Source organism: Papaver somniferum, chromosome 10 (assembly GCF_003573695.1).
Source record: "Papaver somniferum cultivar HN1 chromosome 10, ASM357369v1, whole genome shotgun sequence".
Taxonomy (NCBI): Eukaryota; Viridiplantae; Streptophyta; class Magnoliopsida; order Ranunculales; family Papaveraceae; genus Papaver; species Papaver somniferum.
In genome coordinates this window covers 82,613,417-82,633,903 of record NC_039367.1, presented here as the reverse complement: position 1 = coordinate 82,633,903, position 20,487 = coordinate 82,613,417, and the positions used below count along the sequence as shown (strand labels likewise).

General features: G+C 35.5%; 1 protein-coding gene across 1 annotated transcript; it reads right to left on the bottom strand.

The window, feature by feature from the left end:
• Positions 1-1,327: 1,327 nt before the first annotated feature.
• Positions 1,328-2,481, bottom strand: LOC113315832. Its single transcript, XM_026564082.1, has 3 exons — positions 2,127-2,481; positions 1,743-1,967; positions 1,328-1,554 (listed from the first exon to the last, which is right to left on the bottom strand). The coding sequence occupies exons 1-3, from the start codon at positions 2,479-2,481 to the stop codon at positions 1,328-1,330; spliced, it is 807 nt and encodes a 268-aa protein (XP_026419867.1).
• Positions 2,482-20,487: the final 18,006 nt, after the last annotated feature.

Genomic DNA, 20,487 nt, shown 5'->3' with positions numbered 1-20,487 from the left:
GTATTCAATCTGGACTAGGTCCCGGGGTTTTTCTGCATTTGTGGTTTCCTCGTTAACAAAACTTCTGGTGTCTGTGTTATTTCTTTTCCGCCTTATATTTTTTATATAATTGAAATAATACAGGTTGTGCGTTAAAGATCATCAATTGGAAATCCAACCTTTGGTTGTTGATTGATATTGATTGATCCTTGGACATTGGTCTTTGGTACCGTCCAAGTTATCTCTCTTTGATAAAGACTCGCAGATTTTCATTTGCTTGAGTAAAGATCAAATCGAGAGATTGAGATATAAACTCTTTGATATATATTTTTATTGATTGAGTCTAACTGTCTAGTTGATTCTTATAAAAAGTATATTCGAGTTTGTCCATACAGATTGTTAAGCGAAATATTGGGTGGTGTTGTTAGACCCCCGCTTTTTCACTAAGCCCGAAAGCTCCTAGGCTAAAAATCCAAAGAAAACAAAAACTTAAATTACAAAGAAGCTATCCCAATTAGCCTTAGCTTGATCTAGATGAACTCCCTGCATTGAGTCAGAATTTTTACACCAAAAATAAACTTGAGCTTTGATTTGTTCTATAACGCGAGCGAAGTCTGCTATCCCATCGTTAAAGATTATATCATTCCTACAGTTCCAAATTTCCCAACAAATAGCTGCTGGTAGAAGATGCATAGAGTTTGACAAATTGGAGAAGGAAACTTCTGCATTCGGCACCACCCTTTGATAACCACGTCAATACAGACTGGCATAACCCAAGTTTTATTAGTATAAGATAAGAAATGATACCAAATACTCGTAGCAAATGGGCAGTGAAGCAAAAGATGTGTCGCAGATTCTCCCCGTTGAAGACACATAAGACAACCGTTTATTAGCAATTTTCCTTTCTTGTATAATATGTCCATTGTGGGAAGCTTTTTGTGAAAGACCTGCCAAAGGAAAAAGCCAAGCTTGTGTGGCCAAGATCTGGACCAAACACTCAGATTTTTGGAAAAAATTTGATGTTCCTTTTGCAGCCAAGAGTAAGCTGATTTCACCGAGAAAATCCCTTCTTTGTCCACTGTCCAATAAACCGAGTCTTGACCCTCACCAATTGAACACTGCTCGATGATAACAGAAAGGGCTATGGCTTCTTCGACCTGTCTTTGGTTGAGCCGTCTGTCCAAGCCAAGATTCCAAGAGCCACCGTTGGCGAGCGTTTCATCACATTTACGGATCGTCCAATTTTTCGCTGAGAAGATACGATAAATATTTGGATAAGCTATGTTGAGAGGATGTTCGCCCACCCAATGATCTTCCCAGAATCTGATTGTATTCCCGTCTCCTACTTTTAGGATGGTACATTGCTTGAAGGATTCCAGCATAGAATAAATTCCCTTCCACACTCCAGAGCTGTTTCTCTGATTTGGTTTTTAGTCTCCCTGTCTTGTTGCGCTGACTGATGCTTGGACACGATAGCAGTCCTCCATGACGCTGTTTTTTCATAATTGAACCTCCACCACCATTTTGCTAGAAGAGCCCTATTCATACTCTTAACTGATTTGATGCCAAGACCGCCTGCCTTAAGTGGCGTACAACATTTCTTTCAAGAAATATAGTTGTAACCTTTCTTTGTGTCCGATGAGTCCCACAAAGTTTCCGCAAAACATCTTTTATGGCTTTAACGACTTTGGGTGGAGCTATAAAGAGAGAAAGCATATATATCGGGATACTTGAGAGTACACTTTTAATTAAGGTTAACTTACCCGCTTTATTGAGGCATGATCGTTTCCAAGAGCATAGCATGTTCTTGCATCTCTCTATAATGCTTTCCCACTTTTGAGAGCCCAAGAAGAAGTCCCCCAATGGCAGACCAAGGTAAGAAGAAGGAAAACTCTCTGATTTGCAACCTAACATCATCGCCATTTGAGACAAGTAACTTGCACCTGCTACTCCAAAAAGACTGCATTTCACAAAATTTATGTGCAGGCCTGAAATCAAATCAAAGGCAAGGAGATAGAATCTTAAATAATTCATTTATTCTATGGAATCATCTAGGAACACCAACGTATCATCCGCGAACTGGAGATGGCTTATGTTGACTCCGTTTTGGCTCATCGAGAAACCTCCTAGGTAGCCTTGTTCATTACCTGTCTGAAAAAAAACATTCAAAGCCTCAGAGACTATCAAAAAAAGAAACGGGGAGAGAGGATCACCTTGGGTCATCCCTTTCCCAGTGGTAAATTTAGCATTGGCGGAGCCATTAACCAGCACTGAAAGGGGTGTGTCTGTGATGCATCCCTGTATCCACTTCATCCAAAGAATTCCAAAGCCCATTCTCTCAAGCATCTCGACCACAAAATCCCAAGAGACGGGGTCAAAGGCTTTCTCAAAGTCAATTTTGCATATGACCCCAAGAATTCCACTCTTGGTTCTTGAATCGATGCATTCGTTCGCTAGAAGAGCGCAGTCTAGTATCTGTCTTCCTTTGATGAACAAGGTCATCTACTGTTGGTGTTCATATTACTGACTTCATTCTTCGTTGGTGTTGTTCATACTACTGACTTTTATGCTGCTTAAACTGTTACTAGGCAAGTTAAACCACAAAAAAATGAGCAACGAGGCGCATATCCATGGTGCAAATTTACTTTGATTAAATTCATGCTGCATATAATATATCGCATGCCATGACCGATTCCAGTCGCTCGATGAAAATATATTGTCCAGGATGGATAAGGTTCAGTTTTCTTGCCAATACAATGAATGTTGTTTTTGGAACACACTGGATAACTTCTAGAGTATGACAAACCGTTTGTAGATAGATAACTTAGGGTCATGGGTGAAACCATCTATGCAAGCTTGGTCCACTATCCTTGGTCCTTGGTAAACCAGATTCCAACCAGAAATAAAAAACATGCATTGGCTCATTTTTCATTAGCTATATCCTTCTCTCGGTCCTCAAACATCAGTTATAACGTGTATAACAACAACGAAAACGAAAACGAAAACCAATGTTGATCCTCATTCCACCAAGGATAGAGGAGTGACAAAAACTTCGTAATATATCTTTGTTTTTATCATATATATTATTTCCTAATAGTTTCGTTTGCAAGTTTTTCTGATTATTTCGTGTAAATTGATTAACAACTTCGTAATATTATTTATTGATGACTTGCACTACAATTACATGATTCTCAGTCCCATTCGTGCAACCTATGCCATGACAATCTCGCAAGACCAGTCTGTGAAATATGTTGGTGTGGACCTATGCACTCATGTTGAATGGTAGAATTGGACAACATGAACACCTAAAATTGATCCTATGGGAGCACATACGACAAATAGAGGAATACAGGGAATTGGTCTGTAGAATAGAACGCGATATAGAGGAAGCGTAACGACGTGTTACGCAAATGTTCAAGGGATATATTAGATGTACGAAACTAACTTTCACAAAATTTGGAGTCGAGCAAGAATATAATTAACAAAGGAATAAACAGGACAGACGGAAATAAAATACGAAATATGGGTCATTTGTTCAAATATTTTTAAATCACGGTTCAAATGGATGAGTAAAAAATAGTTTGGGTGAAATGACCAAAAAAAAAATAGTAAGGATGATACTGGTTCCATCCTAGCTTAAATTTAAAAAATAGCAATGATGAAACTGGATACATCCTGTGTAAATTAAAAATAAGAAAAAATATTTGAAAATGGGCACGATGAAAATGGTTACATCCTGCCTATTTTTACATTTTTGTCCATTTAAACAGTATCAAAATCTAACTGTCCATTTCACCCAAGAATTGTTGATTTTGGTCTTTTTAACCAATTTTGTGAATAACATAGAGGACATAAATTTTATGACAGAGAAAGTAATAAATTGGAAAACATACGTGAACAATATTTAAATAAATTGAACAATTCGTCCATTTATGCACGTATATTGAAGTCTATTAAGATTTCAAAATTAAATAGAATGTTATTTAGAAAAGCTACAATGTTAATTAATATCGTTGGTAGGGATGTCAACAGAACCTATCGAAAAGGTAACCGTCTTAGTCGGTACCGTTACCGATAATTTGTACCGGAATTCTGATACCAATAATTTACGGTAGAATTCTCAAAATCCTAACCGATACCGTTTCGTTAAGGTTATCGGATATCGGTAAATTACTCTTTAACGATTATGCCAATTAGGCCACCCTTTTTCTCTTTCTTTTTTCCCAACGATCAGGGTTTTCAATGGGATACCGAATTTTGATAGCCTTTACGGATAATCCGAGTTCCTATAGGTAATTTTATGACATAACAATAACTGGAAATCGGTAACAGAATTTTATCGGTAATTATCGTCTTAACGAAACGGTATCGGCTGGGGCATATACCGGTTGGTTAACTACAAATATCGATGACAGTATTTATCGGGTATTTACCGGTAACGATAATTATTGTCCAAGGACGCAACTGTTTTTTTTTTTTTGCGAAAACATGAAACTAAACAAATTTGGAGCATTTGTACGTTTTTAATTACTTTGTGTTTGGCATGGATTTTGAAACGAAAGCTTCTTATTTTGAACTGAATTTAGGCCTGAAAAATAGGTTATGTAGAACTCCCTCAGATAACGGTATTTGTCGCATTAGATAATTAAATTGGTTACTTACACAACATTAGATAATTAAATTAACTTACTGCATTCAAAGTCCAATGCTCGGGCATAGGATAAATTTTTCCTTTATTACCATTCAAATAAAGGGAAAATTATGTACCAGACTATATTATGATGGTTCTATCAGGCCATAATTTCTGGGATGCTGGAATTATGTACTAGACTATATTATGATGGTTCCATCAAGCCATATATTTTACACTTTAGTAAATAATCTTATTTCCGTTTCATATCTATTTTGGAAACGGATCTGGTGCCTGCATACTTTTCCTCGGCCCAGTGGTAGTTTTTCATGTGTTTTAGTCCTCTAAAAATCTCTGTTAAGAGCTGCAAGCCAGCAAAGGCAGTGAATTGCTACTGGATAATGAGATGTTTTCAGCAATGCAATGATTGAAGAAAGAGAACAAGGAGAACCAAGAGAAGAACCAGACGGTGAGGTAAATGAGATTTTTCAATTTTGTTATGATGGTGCATGAGCAAGGAGCCATCATCGGTAACTCTACACCTCTATGTCTGCTGCCACATCTTTTTTTCCTTTTAGATGACATTGAATGTTGAAAGCTCATATATGGTAACTCAACAGGCAAAGTAGTGAAGACCCAAAAAACAAATTCATCCCGGGTAAGGTTTTGGTTGTCCGTTTTTTGTCTTAACTATATTAATCTCGGGCCTCCACATACTGACTTAACATTCCTGCCAATGATTCAGACGTGCTTGCTGTTGGGGATTTTCGGGGTTATCCTACCCATTGTGATAATTATCCTGACAACTTAAGTAGAGGAAACTTGGCGTCTCGATCGACTCTCTTGGGAAAGCCCCTAATTGAAAACCTAAAAGGTCTTTGGGAGCTTTTATCTAGATTAATTTGTAGAAGGTATTATGAATGCACATGCCATTAAACTGACTTCACTCAAACTAATCAGTTTTAAGTACGTCCGAAGTTCTTATTAATTTGATCATATTGAGAGTTTTTCTTTTTACAATGAGGTTTGGTGCATATTCCTATTTGGCGGGTTAGCTTTATCTATTTGTGAGGGGGAAATTAGGCTCAGGCCCAACCCATGGATAACCCATAATATGAGGCCCTTAATTAAAAAAAATTTAAATCTAGGCCCCGAGTTTTTAAAAGACCTTGATACCCTTATGCATATTGTCAAGCCCATAATTAAATAAAATTTAAATCTAGGCCCAAAATTATTAAATCTAGGCCCGAAATTATTAAAATACAGTGCGAAGGTGTAAACAGAAGTTACACATGCATATGGCATGTGTAACCAGAAGTTACACATCCTTATGATATGTGTAATGCAAAGTTACACTTGTATATATATGCAAATAAATAGACATCAAAAAAAAACACAAAAAAAAAGTTATTACTTTAATATTCATTTACAATAATTTCTTAGCATGTGTAACTAGAAGTTACACACGCATCTGTTTAGTGTAATTGAGAGTTACATATGTGTCTATCTAGTGTAACTGAGAGTTACACATGCATCTGACTTGTGTATTCAGCGTCAACTCCAGTTCTAGCGAGACCATTACCACGTTTAAGCAATTAGCTTTTATGAAGTTATCTAAAACCTGAAATATAACAACAAGCAATCAGTATTTATACGATTAAAATGAACAATACATAAAACAATGTATATTTCAGTTTCACAAGCATCTGACTAGTGTAGCTAGCGGTTACACATGCATCTGAATTGTGTAACTGAGAGTTACACATGCATATAACATGTGTAACTAGGAGATACACATTCATATGGCTAGTGTAGCTAGCAGTTACACATGTATATGACTAGTGTAACTAGGAGTTACACATACATATTGATATGTGTACCCAAAATCAGTATGTGTAAGTAAAAGTTACACATCTAAGTAGAAACTACACATCTAATTTGCATGTGTAACTGGTATCTACACATCTAATTAGCATGTGTAACTAATAGTTACACATGCATCTCACTTGTGTAACTAAGAGTTACACATGTATCTAACTAAGTGGGCTGCTAGGTTGCTCCACTTCATCTTCTGATCATTACAAAAAAGATTCAGATGCAGATTATCAAAGACACGTAAATGAAACTCGGTGTGTACCTAGCAAACAAACTCACATTCTAGAACCAACATTTATACATCTCGAGAAAAAGATAGCATATTGCTGTGTTTATAAAACCAGTTCTTGCTAGTTGTATTAGCTAAGGATGCATCTTCCCAGTAGGCCTCTCAAATGTGTACACCCAAACTTTTGCCAAGGAATGCAAACATTAGAAGCATAAAAAGATCATGGTGGTAATTACCCGAGGTATTCATCAAAAAACCTCTGGTTACCAAAAAAGAAACACTGTTAAATGGGACTAAATTCGACTTCCAAGCCAAGCACACAGATTGTTCAGAAATATGAAGAGCTCAAAAAAAAAAACCGATCATCAGTGATTACGTATAATACTAAGACAAATAACTAATGTCAACAAGAATTCATGCCAGTAACTTTTAGTTTGACTGGTCTAAGACAAACAACTTCATACAGATTATAAATGTGAAGGTCTGATTGACTGTTTCAAGTTTCCAGCATTCATTTAGTATAACACTGTAATTCTAACGCAAATAACCAAGAAGTCGCTACACCTGCTACATATTCCATTTCCTGGAAAGGTGTTTAGAACACGGGTCATTAATATTTAGCATGGTATGTGAGGTAATTTTTAATAACCTGGCACAGAGACCTGAGAGAATACAAGCCCCAAAATTCACCGGGGTATAAGTACTTAATACTTTATTTGTCCTAATGCTGTTATGTGTACAACATGATGAAATATGCACTTTCGGTTAAAAATGAACTAAGGTGCACTTTGTATCAAAGCATCAAAAGGTGGCTAGTTTAGAGTTTCCACCAAACAGCAAATTAAATGATAACATTCTAAGCAATAAAGAACCACAGTTTCATAATATAGATAGAAGTCTCACCAGCATCTGCATCATCTGAAGCTTGACGATTTACAGAAAGCGGAGTTTGACTCCCCCCTGAAAGAGCAATAAAAACACCTTTAGGTACTCGTAAAAGAGGCATACTTAACAACCAAATAACTAAGACATCGGAAAATGAAGTACCTATAATCATCGGAAAATGAAGTACCTAACAACCAAATAACTAAGACACAACCAGTAAGAAACAACCAAAAAATTTACCTCAAGAGCAAAACATTGGCAGCATGACATCTGAAATGAAGTACCTATAATCATCTTTATCAGTTGACTTCTACTTCTCAGCACTGCTTTCTTTCATATATGTCAACACATATGAGCCTGGTGATAAGGATGAATCAGAGCTTTCTAATTTCTCAGAAAAGTACAACAATTGAGCAATCAAACTCTTTTGTGATTCAAGAGTGTTTTCTGTTGTTTCATCTATAGCCACTTGGATAAACAAACTAACCAATGAAGCAGTTCTCATTCAATTTATCAATTCTGATATCACCAGTGCCTCCTCATCCTCCTAAAGAACCCCTACCTGCACCACCAACATCACCAGACCAGTTCATATGAGTGGATGAAAAATCAAATCAAATCTATGGGTAACAGAGACAATGATTCTTTGATACTGAATCTCAAAACATTATTTTAGATCGTAGCTGCAAATTAAGATTTACGACGAATAGATATGGATTTTTTGTTCAAGTTTTTTCAAAAAATCTAAATCAAAACAACCAGAGTGAGTAGAAAATTGTAGATCTATGCTTCGATTTCAATTAATAATGTAGATCTATACTTATACTTATACGGTCATCTGCTAGGTTGCTCCACATTGTAGCCGCACGTTGAAAATCCAGGTGCATTTTCAAACATAATGTTTTCACAATTTAAAAGTCTCAAATTATAACCTGCATTGATCATAGGTTCAATTGTAAAAGTTTGCGATGCTTTCATCACTCCAACAGCTTTATTTCCTGTACTTTTGTCAAGGTTTAACACGAACTGACAGTAGAAAGCCACTTCGCTTGAGTTACAAAATAGATTACACTAATAATGTACACATCATGGACTAGTTTCAATTAGATGTTCTTGTGCTTTTTTGTTCTTTCGGACTACATAGAGCCAAGTGGGATGAAATGCACCATTATTCATTCAGCCTAAAACAAACAGCCATATTTAGGATATGATAACATGTGACTTGGAACCGATTAAAAAAAAAAAAAACAGGTGACTTGGAGCTATCTTAGGTTAAGAAAAATAAGACTTATATTATTCAAAGACCAGTTCACAAAAGATACTTGCATAGTGAGGAATGTTAGGAGCACAATGGAACGTATCGCCAATACCCTGTCCGCAGTATGATTTCACTTATTTTAACATATTAAAGATAGCAGAATTTGTAAGGATAACAAATTGTAAAGAACAAATTAAATTACCACATATAGCCCTCACATTGTAGCATGTCCATTAATGACCCCTCCAACTTCACGAAATCTAGCTCCAAGTTTAACTGGTATTTTGAACAAATATTTGAAAAATTAGTTTGACGCCCAACGGTTAGCATACCAGATGCATGAAGATATTTGCCGAATATGAGTTCAAACCAAACAGATATTGAAAAATTCTTTATCCATGCATAATCCATACCTAGTCAGTTGCTCAAGAAATGACCAATCCCACAAAGGCAAGTAAATAACATTCATTTATTGATTTATAATCATCCTGCGTAGAACAAAATATGCAGAAACCTAACTAAACTCAGACAATAACATTCACACTAACAATTACTAATGCACTGAGTAAAAAAAATTGGCTGACTGCATTTACCCAATCTTCATCACCATGTCCTAGTGCATTGACTGCAATATCTGAGGCCATATCCAAGTACTCATTCACTTCAAACATATAGACATTAAAATTCCCATCAATTAACTAGCAGTTGCACAGCCAATAAATTTTCATCCAAAACAACCCTGCAAAAGTATTTCTTCACTTCTCGTCTCAGGATCCATCTTCACAGAGCATATTAGGAAGAGATCTGAATTGAATTATGAAAAACATATCAAACAAAATAAAATTAAATTATGAAAAATCAAAATAAAAAACCAACAAATCGAACTTCACAACAGCATCAACAACAACAACAATAAACACATACCTAGATGCAAAATATGTTGGTTCATGAAAAATCACGTGGTTCCGCTCCTCCGATCTAAATAAAATCAACCAAAAACTATAATCAAAACCTAATCAAACTAAGAAAATAGAATTACCAAATGAGGAAAACCAATGAATCAAGCAGCAAATCTTACATAGAGTAGTTTCAAACAACAAATTGGAATTAATTGAGAATTCGTATATTGATGATCAGTTGCTAAATCAATTTGAATCAAATCAATTAGATCTATATATCGATTGAAACAAAAACTAATTAAGTCAATACCTGAGATATCTTCTAATCAACTAAAAATCCAGATTAAAATTGACGCGTGTAGATCATATCTATTAAGTTCAATCGAGTTGATTGAGCTGTAAATCAATTAAACATCATCAGCAGAGAATCATAAACATCGACAGTTGAGATCGATGAAACTAAAATCGTTTTCTTCTTCTCCGTAAAACAGCGACGTTGACGATCTGAAAACCCTAAAAATTTTCATAGCAGAGATGAGAGAGAAGTGAGAGAAAGTTAAAATGAAAATGAATCTGGAAATGAAACCTATAGCCTATTTCATTAGGTATATATAGTAAAGGGCATTTTTGGTATTACGAATTTCCCCCAAACCCTAAACTTTATTACCAAGCCCTGATATCTAAAGTTCTGGGCCTAGAAATATTAAAAAGTGAAAGTATGGAGTTGATAGGGGAGGATCCATTTAGTGGGGCTTCTATATATTTAAACCATATAGTAGGGGGTTCTAGTATTTTTCACATTTGTGAGTTTGAAACTTAAACATGTGGATGTGCATGATATTGTGAATTGGTTGAAGATTTCTTCTTCTCGATAAAGCTAAGCCGAACACAATATTTTACCCCTGTTGTCACGGAGAGATTAACCAAGTTTCCAGCTTGCAGTTAACGTATTAGATATTGAGATTTCTGTTTTCTGTTCATTGCTTTCAACATCCCTTCAATCTATTAAAACCACTTCTCAAAGAGAATCACTGGCCTGATGGTGTTCATACTTCATGGTAAGTAATGACTGTTTATATCCGTGAAATTGAATGACTCAAGGAACACCATTCATCTTAATCATCATTATTATTTTTGTTGTTTTTCTTTGTGCAATTTTACTTTTTGGTCAAGGTATTAAGTAGGCCCGCTTCTGGAGGTACTAAAGGGATACTAGAAGGACCAACTGAGAGAGGAAAAATCACCTTTTGATTTTGGAAGAGTTGTGCAAGGATCATTCATGTTTGAAGTTTTGGTTCTGCATTGCTTTTGCTTTCTTAGTATTTGGATCCTTTAAATAGTCATTTCGAGTCTCGACTAATTTTATGTTTTGTAGTGTTTATAATATATTACAACAATATAGTACTGCGACAGAAATAGTTTGATTACAGTACATGGTGATATGATCTTGCTTGCACAGTAGATGTTATAATGTTAATTTGTAGGTTCATAATGATGATAAAGTGAAGGCTTTGTTCAAGCAGAATCCTGGGGATCAATTTTGATGGAACCATTATTGATAGGATGAAAGGTTTTTATAGGAGGTAATCATTTACTTTATCAGCTATTAGTATCAGTGGCTAACTAAGACGAGCTTTCTATTGTTCTGATTGATTTCTCTATCATTTTGGGCTGTATTAAAGATGCATTCTTGCTTACCTACATTCAAACATTTTTGTACCATCACCTAAAATGCCAGGAATCATCTTATTAATCACGATACAATGCACATGGTCGTTCTTTGATGGATATGATTATTCATGACAACTCCCTACACATCACGAGATTATCATATAATTCACGAAGTTGAACTGTTATGATTTGTTAGTAATATATCCTGGGACTAACAAAAAGTTTTTCCGGTAGGAAATATATGCCCACGACGGAACTAAGTGTTTAAGAAAATATAAACCAGACAGGAGAAAATGCACAACACTCCGTGAATTATCCAAGATATAACATGACAGAAAAAAATAGGGTTAAGTGGCAAAATGTCCCAAAATAGACTTTAAGGTTGTGAAAATGCCCCGGACGTTAGTCAAAAGATGAAAATGCCCCGATCCGTTACTTTGTAGTAAAATGGTCAAAATGGGGCCTTTTGACTAGTCAATGCCTGGGGAAATGTCCAACGTACCCTTTAGCAAAAATAAAAGGTGTAAATATAGTTTGTTGACACGTGTTCAAATCTCAGATACTACGGATCTCGATAAAAATGGACGGTTAGATTGATTAAAAAGACACGTGTGCAAATCAAATGGTAGTAACGTGGACAACCTAGATTGTCGACACGTGGAAAGTGACTTCCACCTAGCCACACATGTGATTAACACGTGCACCTCCAATCTTATCTTCAACCATAGTCGAGTTTCAACCACAAATTTTTTTGATTTGTTTTCTTCACCAAATTTTCTTCAGCAAATATCGACAGACAGAGAGACAAGAGAGATCGAGAGACAGAAATATATCGAGACATTGATAACGATAAGAGAGATAACTTAGATCGAGAAGGGAAGATATAGATGAGAACTGATCAAGAGACCGTCGTCGAGGCTAAGTTCTGAAACCCGCGAGGTTGGTAAGTGTTGAACAGAGGGAAGAACATGTAATTTCTTGAACCCTAATCTTCTTTTGCTTTACTGTTTTGATTTGTGATTGAAGGGTTGTTTTGTTTGATTCGCCCTTGTAATTGAACGATTATGGAATTGAAATTAGGGTTTTTGAGAAACAGAATTAGGGTTTCAGAAAAACGAAATTAGAGATTCTTCTTTTGCTTTGTTGTTTCTGATTTTTAATTGAAGGGTCGTTGTTTTTGATTCGCCGTTGTAATTGAACGATTGTAGAATTGAAATTAGGGTTTCTGAGAAACAAAATAGGGTTTCAGATAAACGAATTTAGGGATATAATTTGGGTATTTTTCAATTTTGTATGTAATTGATTGTTCATAGTAGACTTTTGTTCAATTGGTCGCACATTACTGCAATTGAATGAGTAAGGATTTGAGTGTTCATAGTAGGGACAATATATTTCAGAATTTTAATTAGTGGGGTTAGTGGGTTTGATATGATAGACTGTTATAAATGATATTTGGGACTCTATAATTGGTATTTGAAGCCATATCTTAGTGAAATTATATGGCCAAGTACTGAAATCTTCAAACTATTAGTTGTAGTTCAAGTATTCACATCTGCTTGTATAGTTCTTTTCTTTCTCCAGTCTTCTTATATGATCCCCGTATTGTTGAGTTGAGTGGTAGTGATGCTGATCAGTGTTGTCTAGTGGATGTGGTTGTGACTTAACTTAAATGTATAAATGTTGATGGGCCTTCACTAATCTATAAAAGACAGTATGCATGTGATATTGGCTTGGCCATATACATATGTACACCCTGAAAGAATCCCTGATGGCTTGATGTATGTATATACCTTGTAAATTGAACTCTGAATTTTTTTTGTTTTCTTTTCTTTCTTGGATGTTTTATGCTTCTAATTTTCAATCCCATCAGCTCGTGCTCGGCTAGTCGTGATGTGATGAAGCCATTATTTACATATATATGACTTTGTATATACAAATAATGTATATGAGCTTATCATGAAAATAATACTTATCACATAATGTATATGAACTTTGTATATGGACTTGTTACATTTTTTATTGATTTATTTCTTTTTTGTTAAATGTTTCAGAATAGGTAGTGAGGATAGGAATTTCTGGATAACTGACATAGGTGGCCGGTTTAGGGACTCGTATTGTATTGGTTGTAAAGCTGGTACCAGTGAAGGCCTTGTCTGCACCAACTACTGCAACAACATCTGCATCAAAGAAATCTGGTGATATACCACCATTGTCAAATGGCAAAGCAGCTGCTACTATGCCATCTTCTTCTTCAGCTGGTTCCCAGAAAAAGGGTAAGACAACTACACCATCCTCCTCTACTGCAGCTGATGTTGGTGCTAAAAAGAAGGTGACACATCCATCTACTTCTTCTGCGCCTTCTACTGCTTGTTTTAACCGGACATACAATGGCACAGTGAATATCTCTAGCCAAACCATCAATATTACTGAACCATCATCTAAAAGGGTTTGAAAGCTAATTCAAAATATCAGTAGGTTTAAATGCTTTCACTTAATGACAGTTAACAATGGGTTCTTCTTTTTTATGCTTTTGTTTGTAATGGCGGACATCTTAATCACTATATGTTTGCAGTACTGATGGTGTTTTTAACTATCATTGCTTATGTAAGTGCAAACAGTTTAGCAATTTAAATTATGCAGTGTTGTTTTTTTGTTTTTTTGGGTAAGAATGCAGTGGTTTGTTATCTCGTTCTAATTTCATTTAAAAATTTTAAATTGCTAGCATGATGTCCATTGAAAAATAGAATGTAAATGGCTTGGATATGTGGCCGTCCATTTTTAATCACATGCCACGCGTCTCAATCTAACCATTTAGGACACGATGGCATTTCCGAAAAAGACTGCTAGAATCAATAAAATACACTTTCACGTGAGAGTCATTTGACTCAAATTTCATTGGATAACCGTTGGATCAAAATGCCACGTGGCGTGCACCGTTTCAACCCAATTCTAAAGGTTAGAAATGTAAATGTTTCACACGTGAGAGTTACATGTGCGGCGAATTTGACCATTTAACTCTCTTTTAACGGCTAAACTAACAGATTGGGACATTTTGATAACATTTTGGGGCATTTTCATCTTTTGCCTAACGTCCGGGGCATTTTCACAACCTTGGGGCCTATTTTGGGCATTTTGCCACTTAACCCAAAAAAATATTGCGATCTTTAACGATGAGTTCAGTATTATTAGGCTTACTCCGACAGGAAGAATGAATGTCAAGAATGAAGATTATCTCTATACGGTGAATTAGTACACAAGGATGGAATTCCAGAGAACTCTGGAATATACCGATAGTGGTGAATCTGGTGATAATTACTGGATATGTAAAGGATCATTTGGGTAATAACAATTTTTTGTGTTGCTTTTGTACGTAAAAATTGGTTTTGTGTAGTAGCATCTTTTGATTCACTGCACAATAATTAGCTTTTGTGTGGCTGGGTAGTCGTCCATCAGCTGGATGCTTAACAAGTAGCATAATTTCAGAGAAAATGTAAGTCTACATAAAATTAACACACAATGTCACATCCAACTCATCGGAATGCTTTTTCCAGGCTTCTGGAGGCTACAGATGTCCGTAAATTCGAGTCAAAGGAAGAATAAGATCATCACAATGAGTAACAATAAGATGATTTGGAATGATTTGGAGGCAGAGCAGGTCTGGAAAGTCGAGTTGAAGGAAAAATAAAGTCATCCTAATGAGAAAGAAACAAATGAAAAGGTCATGCTTCTCAGATTAGTTCTCAGCCCCCTCATTTGGTACCTACAAAATAACAAGAAAAGGAATAAGAAATGAAATTTAAAATTCCATACGAGTGAAAATGACATGTACCTTCTGGTCTCTGCCAACATTCCACACAATCATTACTATAAGACCTTTGGTGTTCATAAGCAATCCAAGAGTGACTCACCTCAAGGTATTAAGTAAGCCCGCATCTGGAGGTGCTAAAGGGATACCAGAAGGACCAACTGAGAAAGATGGAAATTCGGTTTCCTCTAAATCGGGATCAAATCCTTGTAATGTTGGCACGCTAAACCTGATGCCATCCTGATGAAAGAATTAGTGATGGCAAACGGTATGCTTCTAATACACAAACATGATGGATGTGGTAATGGACTGACCCAATAAGTTGTGTAGGCTAGACTAAAGAGTAGATGATATTTTAAATTTTAAGTAAGCTTTTTAATCAATCTCAATTTCAAAGCTCATTTCCTATTTTTGTTACCGTTTTGACGAATTAATAATTTTTAGTGACTACATGAATATCATTGTTGTCTCACATTTGTGATCAGCCATCATCAAAATTTAAGGCACACAGAAAAGACTGCTTCGGATATCTGTTGCGGGAGGGGAGAATTCACTTTTATTCTCTCTGAAAAGATTGGTTCTCAAGTGAAGGTTATAGAATCAAATTCTACTGTCTAATTCTTTTTAAGGGTCTCTAATTTATTTGAATGCTACCTAATGACAATGCGAAAGATGCTGATGATAGTGCTTAAGGTTAGATTCCAGCAGGATGCATCCATGACACTATATATTATTGGCATGGTCATAGATATCTAATTGCAAAGGTCAGTGATAGTTGTTTCATTTTTCTTTTCTTATTAAAGTGCTTAATTAACGAAAGTAGCATAAATTATTTGGAGAAGTTTTTCTCAACTTCGGTATATATGGGACACTATTCACTGTATAACTTAATAGTGTAAATTTTCCCTCTACTAACATGGGTTTTAATCATCTTACATGCTTATATTATCATCATTATGGTATACTACTTGCCAAAAGTGAGAGTAAAAGTTTCTCCCAAGTTGTGATTTGTTTTGTGCATAGTATGAGAGGACGTAAAACCCTTACGATGCCGATTCAAAATTGGCAAAAGAAAAAGGTCTTTGACCGTTTCTTTTTCCGACTAAGGTGTATTTGTCGATCTGAAGCAGACAAGAAGAGTTTTCATAGTCTTTCGCCATTCTTTGTTAGGTTCATATCATTAATCCAACATGCAATTAAACGCGGTGATGCCTACATTTCTTGCCTTGAATTGAAAACAAAACCAATAGATATTTGTTTTTATAGGAACATGAGCATGATTATTCCGGAACTTCATGTATATAAATTTGGTACTTTTCGATATATTAATAATTCGGAAAATGGGTCAGTTGTCCAAATATTTTTAAAACATGGTTTAAATGGACGAGTAAAAATTAGTATGAGTAAAATTGACACTAAAAAAATAGTAAGGATGAAACTGGATGCATCATGATGTAAATTAAAAATAAGAAAAAATATTTGAAAATGGGTAAGATGAAATTGTTTACATCCTGACAGTTTTTACATTTTTGTCCATTTAAACAGTATCAAAATCTAAATATCCTTTTCACCCAGAAATTGTTGATTTTGGTATTTTGAACCAATTTTGTGTTAACAAATATTAATTGTATTTCATTTTGAAAAGTCATTTAACGGGACCTCCTAAAATTTGCAGGTACTTGTATACTCAATAAATCAAGTTTAACAATCAACCTAAATAACCGAAATCTAACTCTCGCATATGATGCATTAGATGATCATATAGTTCGCTAATTAACCGAAATCAACTCTCCCCGTACCCAAAAACTATAGTTTAAATGGTGTATGTAGGCAGTAGGCTTCATCAAACATTTTCATGCATGAGTAACCGCCTAGCTTTTTTTTGCTTGGCCTGCAGAACAAACAGAAGTTCATTGGCTTTGCACTGGTTAAAACCATCGTTCGTTTAGTTCTTATTAGAAACGATGACCGTTAGTGTGGAAGAGAGCATCTGATGTAAGAGGTAGATGGTGATGGTGGTAAAGGTCAACGTGAGAATTTTTCTGGTGGCAGAGTTGATGTCGTGTAGCTGGTGATAAAAGCTGATATTAGGTGGCGGTAGATCTGCAAATGATGTAGGAGGTCCAAGAACTGGTGTTGTGTAAGAACTACGAGGGGAGGTCAGTGACAATAAATTTCTAGGGGAATGACAACACCCATGTACCTGGAGCGAATTTTAGTTGCATACTAATTTTAATTTATGCTTTGGAGAAGGTCTCACCTATGTGGGGCTTTGGTGAAAAAATTGAGCTGTGCGCAGATAAGTTTATTTAATCAATATTGGATTTATGGAAGCAACTGCACATTTCTTAAATAAAGTATTGCTTAATCATTTTGATTTTGTTGCCAAATTAATACATTTGCATGGAATACATGGATCATAACGCCCATGAATTCTAAGACGTCTAGAACCACATATCATTTCTTTTTTTTGTCCATTAGCGATGCAACAAAACCAATCCAACAACGATGGCTTCCGCAACATGTTAATTTAGTTTTCTTTTTATTTTATTTTTTAATCTTAGATGGCCCGGATTGGTTTTTATTTTATTTTTTAATCTTAATCATTTATTTTTTAATCTTACTTTTTAATCTTCCGTAACACGGATTGGTTCTTTGCGTTTTAGTATATGGTCCACGAGATTGTGCTCAAGTGGATGTAATAGAATGGAGTCATGATATCTTTTAACATTAAAAGAAAAAAAATTAAAAGAAAATGATAATAGAGTTCCCTGTATTAGCTAGGTTTGTATCTGGTCACCGAGCTGCTTAAACACCAAACTCATCTGATTTATAGCTTTTACAGCGTAAACTCAATAGACTTGAAAATGCGCCAGATAAACATCAGCCAATATTGGGATCAATAGTTAGAAGGAAAATAAATATTCCTCTGATTTGGAACCGTGTTTTTAGTTTGAAACTTGTTTTACCTCTTTCAGATGAAAATAATTGAAGTGTTTTTGGTCTTTGGATATTTCTGATTTTCTTTGCATAAAAAGAAGAAGGAAGATATTTCTGATTTCCGGATAGCAAATTGACTCATTTGACACCGTTAAGGTATAACAATTGCTAAATGGTAAAAGAAGTTGATGGTGTATGTGCACACTGTTTTTACATTTTATTTTATAATTGCATTGTTGACAAATTTTCCATCTTAGGTAAGTTTAGCATAATGAATTTGGTTGTGTCTATTTTGCCCAACAGATGGAACAGTTGGAATCATTTTTTCCTATCCGTTAAAAATAATTTGACTAATCAAAAAAAATTCGTTTTGAAAATGTTCCAACAAATCTGGTCCACGGGTGCGGGGCGAAGCCCCGCCACACCAATCGTCGATTCCCACCAGTCCCGGTGCGTAGCACGGGTTACATACTAGTTTATTTAAATTCTAAGTTATTTGGAAGATGATTTTGCAGTATTAATCTTTATTGGTTTTATATATTGCAAATAATGTTGTGGGATATATGTGTTTACGTTTGTGAACTATGATTGTCCCATATATGTCAAAAGTTAAGTCTATTGTGTCATTATGCAAATATTGATGGAAGATAGAATGAACTTTTGAATTATATGTCAAAGATTAAGTTTATGGCATCATTATGCAAATATTGATGAAGTATAAAATGAATCTTTGAATATTTCGCAGTATTAATAAGTTAAACACAAAGGAAATAGAGAAAGAGATGCACTCTTATTAGGAGAACAAACTTGAGATCTATTATATCATTCGGTTTTCATACGGTCTTTGCTGCTTAGAGGCATGAGACATCTATTTGCATGGATCGGGTATGAACACCCATGATCTTGTGGGTCTCAAGGAGTATAAAGCTATGTTGTGCTAAGATTTTAGAGTATCCTAGTATCGGCTTGGGGCTTGGACTCTTACAATATAATATAAGTCCTGGACTTAAAGGAGCCATATGGTATTCAGTATACACAAATATCAAAGACAGAACCGTAGAGCAGTTCCTATGGACTCAACAGACTTGAAGTTTGTTGATTTTGCTCCCACTATGGAATCAACAAACATGAAAAATGGATGTTCAAACCAAGAAATTTGTTGGTTTGTTGAGTGAGTTAAAACATGTAGCGCGCGCTTGATGATAGGTCGAACGAGCTTCGCACCAGCGCTGGCGTTTGAGCCAAAAACGCTGGCGCTTGTATTTCCAACCCGCGTTGTTACTTAAAGCGCAAGCGTCTTTCCTGAAACCGCTGTGTTTTTCATTGAAGCGCCAACGACTGAATCTGGACGACTGAAAACTCTTGTGATCTAACGGCTATAATTTTTGAGTTCTATAAATACTCCTCATTTAAACTTTAAATTCACACATTCTACACATTACTCTCAAATTATCTACAAAAATGCCTCCCAGAGTTCATGGTGTTAGATTCACTCAACAAGAGGATTTAGCTATTTGTAGAGCCTTTGTTTTTCACACACAAGATGTTAACTTTAGTAATGTAGCTGAATCGACGTTGACTTTCTGGGAGAAAGTTTACATAATGTTCACCGCTGAAACGGGGAACATTAATGGGCGTGATTCTCACAGATTGTCGCATCGTTTTAGTTCAATCAGTAGGAATGTATTGGAGTTCGTCGCTTTACTAATTGAGAATCACAAATAAGCTCAACGGTGAAGCCGAACATGAAGTGGAACCCAGAACTCTAGCGATGTGGCCAGCATCTCACCACGGTCGTCCTTTCGACTTTCATTCTTTTCAACATTGTAGGATCAAAATCTCGCAATGACAATGTTTCATCGAAATTATCAATGACACAGCACAACAGCGTCGCAGAACAATTTCAGAAATGATAAAATAAATGACGTCAACTAAGATCACGAGAAAGATATGATAGTCATGCGAAAATTAGAGAGTTTGCGAAATTAACATTTGTAAGGTTGCGAGAATGTCGCAGACCATACCCGAAAATGAAGGACAGATTAGCTGTCATCCACTATGTATTTCCTTATAAATAGTCGTTCGAGTTGTAAAGAAGGGGAGGGATCTTTTTTGAGTAAGAAACAAGTAAATAGGAGAGAGAAAGTTCAGAGCAAAGATCATTCTTGATTTCTTTATCTTTTCTTGTAAGAACATTCAAAGATTAATCAATAAAATTAAGAGTGTAAACCTAAAAATGAGTTGATTAATAATGAAATCATATGAGGGGTGTAGTGTAGGATTTCCTGCAACTACATAATGGCGCTAGAAACAGGG

Excerpts from the sequence above, each read along its gene's own strand:
- LOC113315832 (XM_026564082.1), bottom strand. The coding sequence starts at position 2,481 with ATGACCTTGTTCATCAAAGGAAGACAGATACTAGACTGCGCTCTTCTA. Across the intron at positions 1,968-2,126 it reads GAATGTTTTTTTTCAGACAG|GCCTGCACATAAATTTTGTG; the intron begins GTAATGAACAAG and ends ATTTGATTTCAG. Across the intron at positions 1,555-1,742 it reads ATCATGCCTCAATAAAGCGG|GCGGTCTTGGCATCAAATCA; the intron begins GTAAGTTAACCT and ends CACTTAAGGCAG.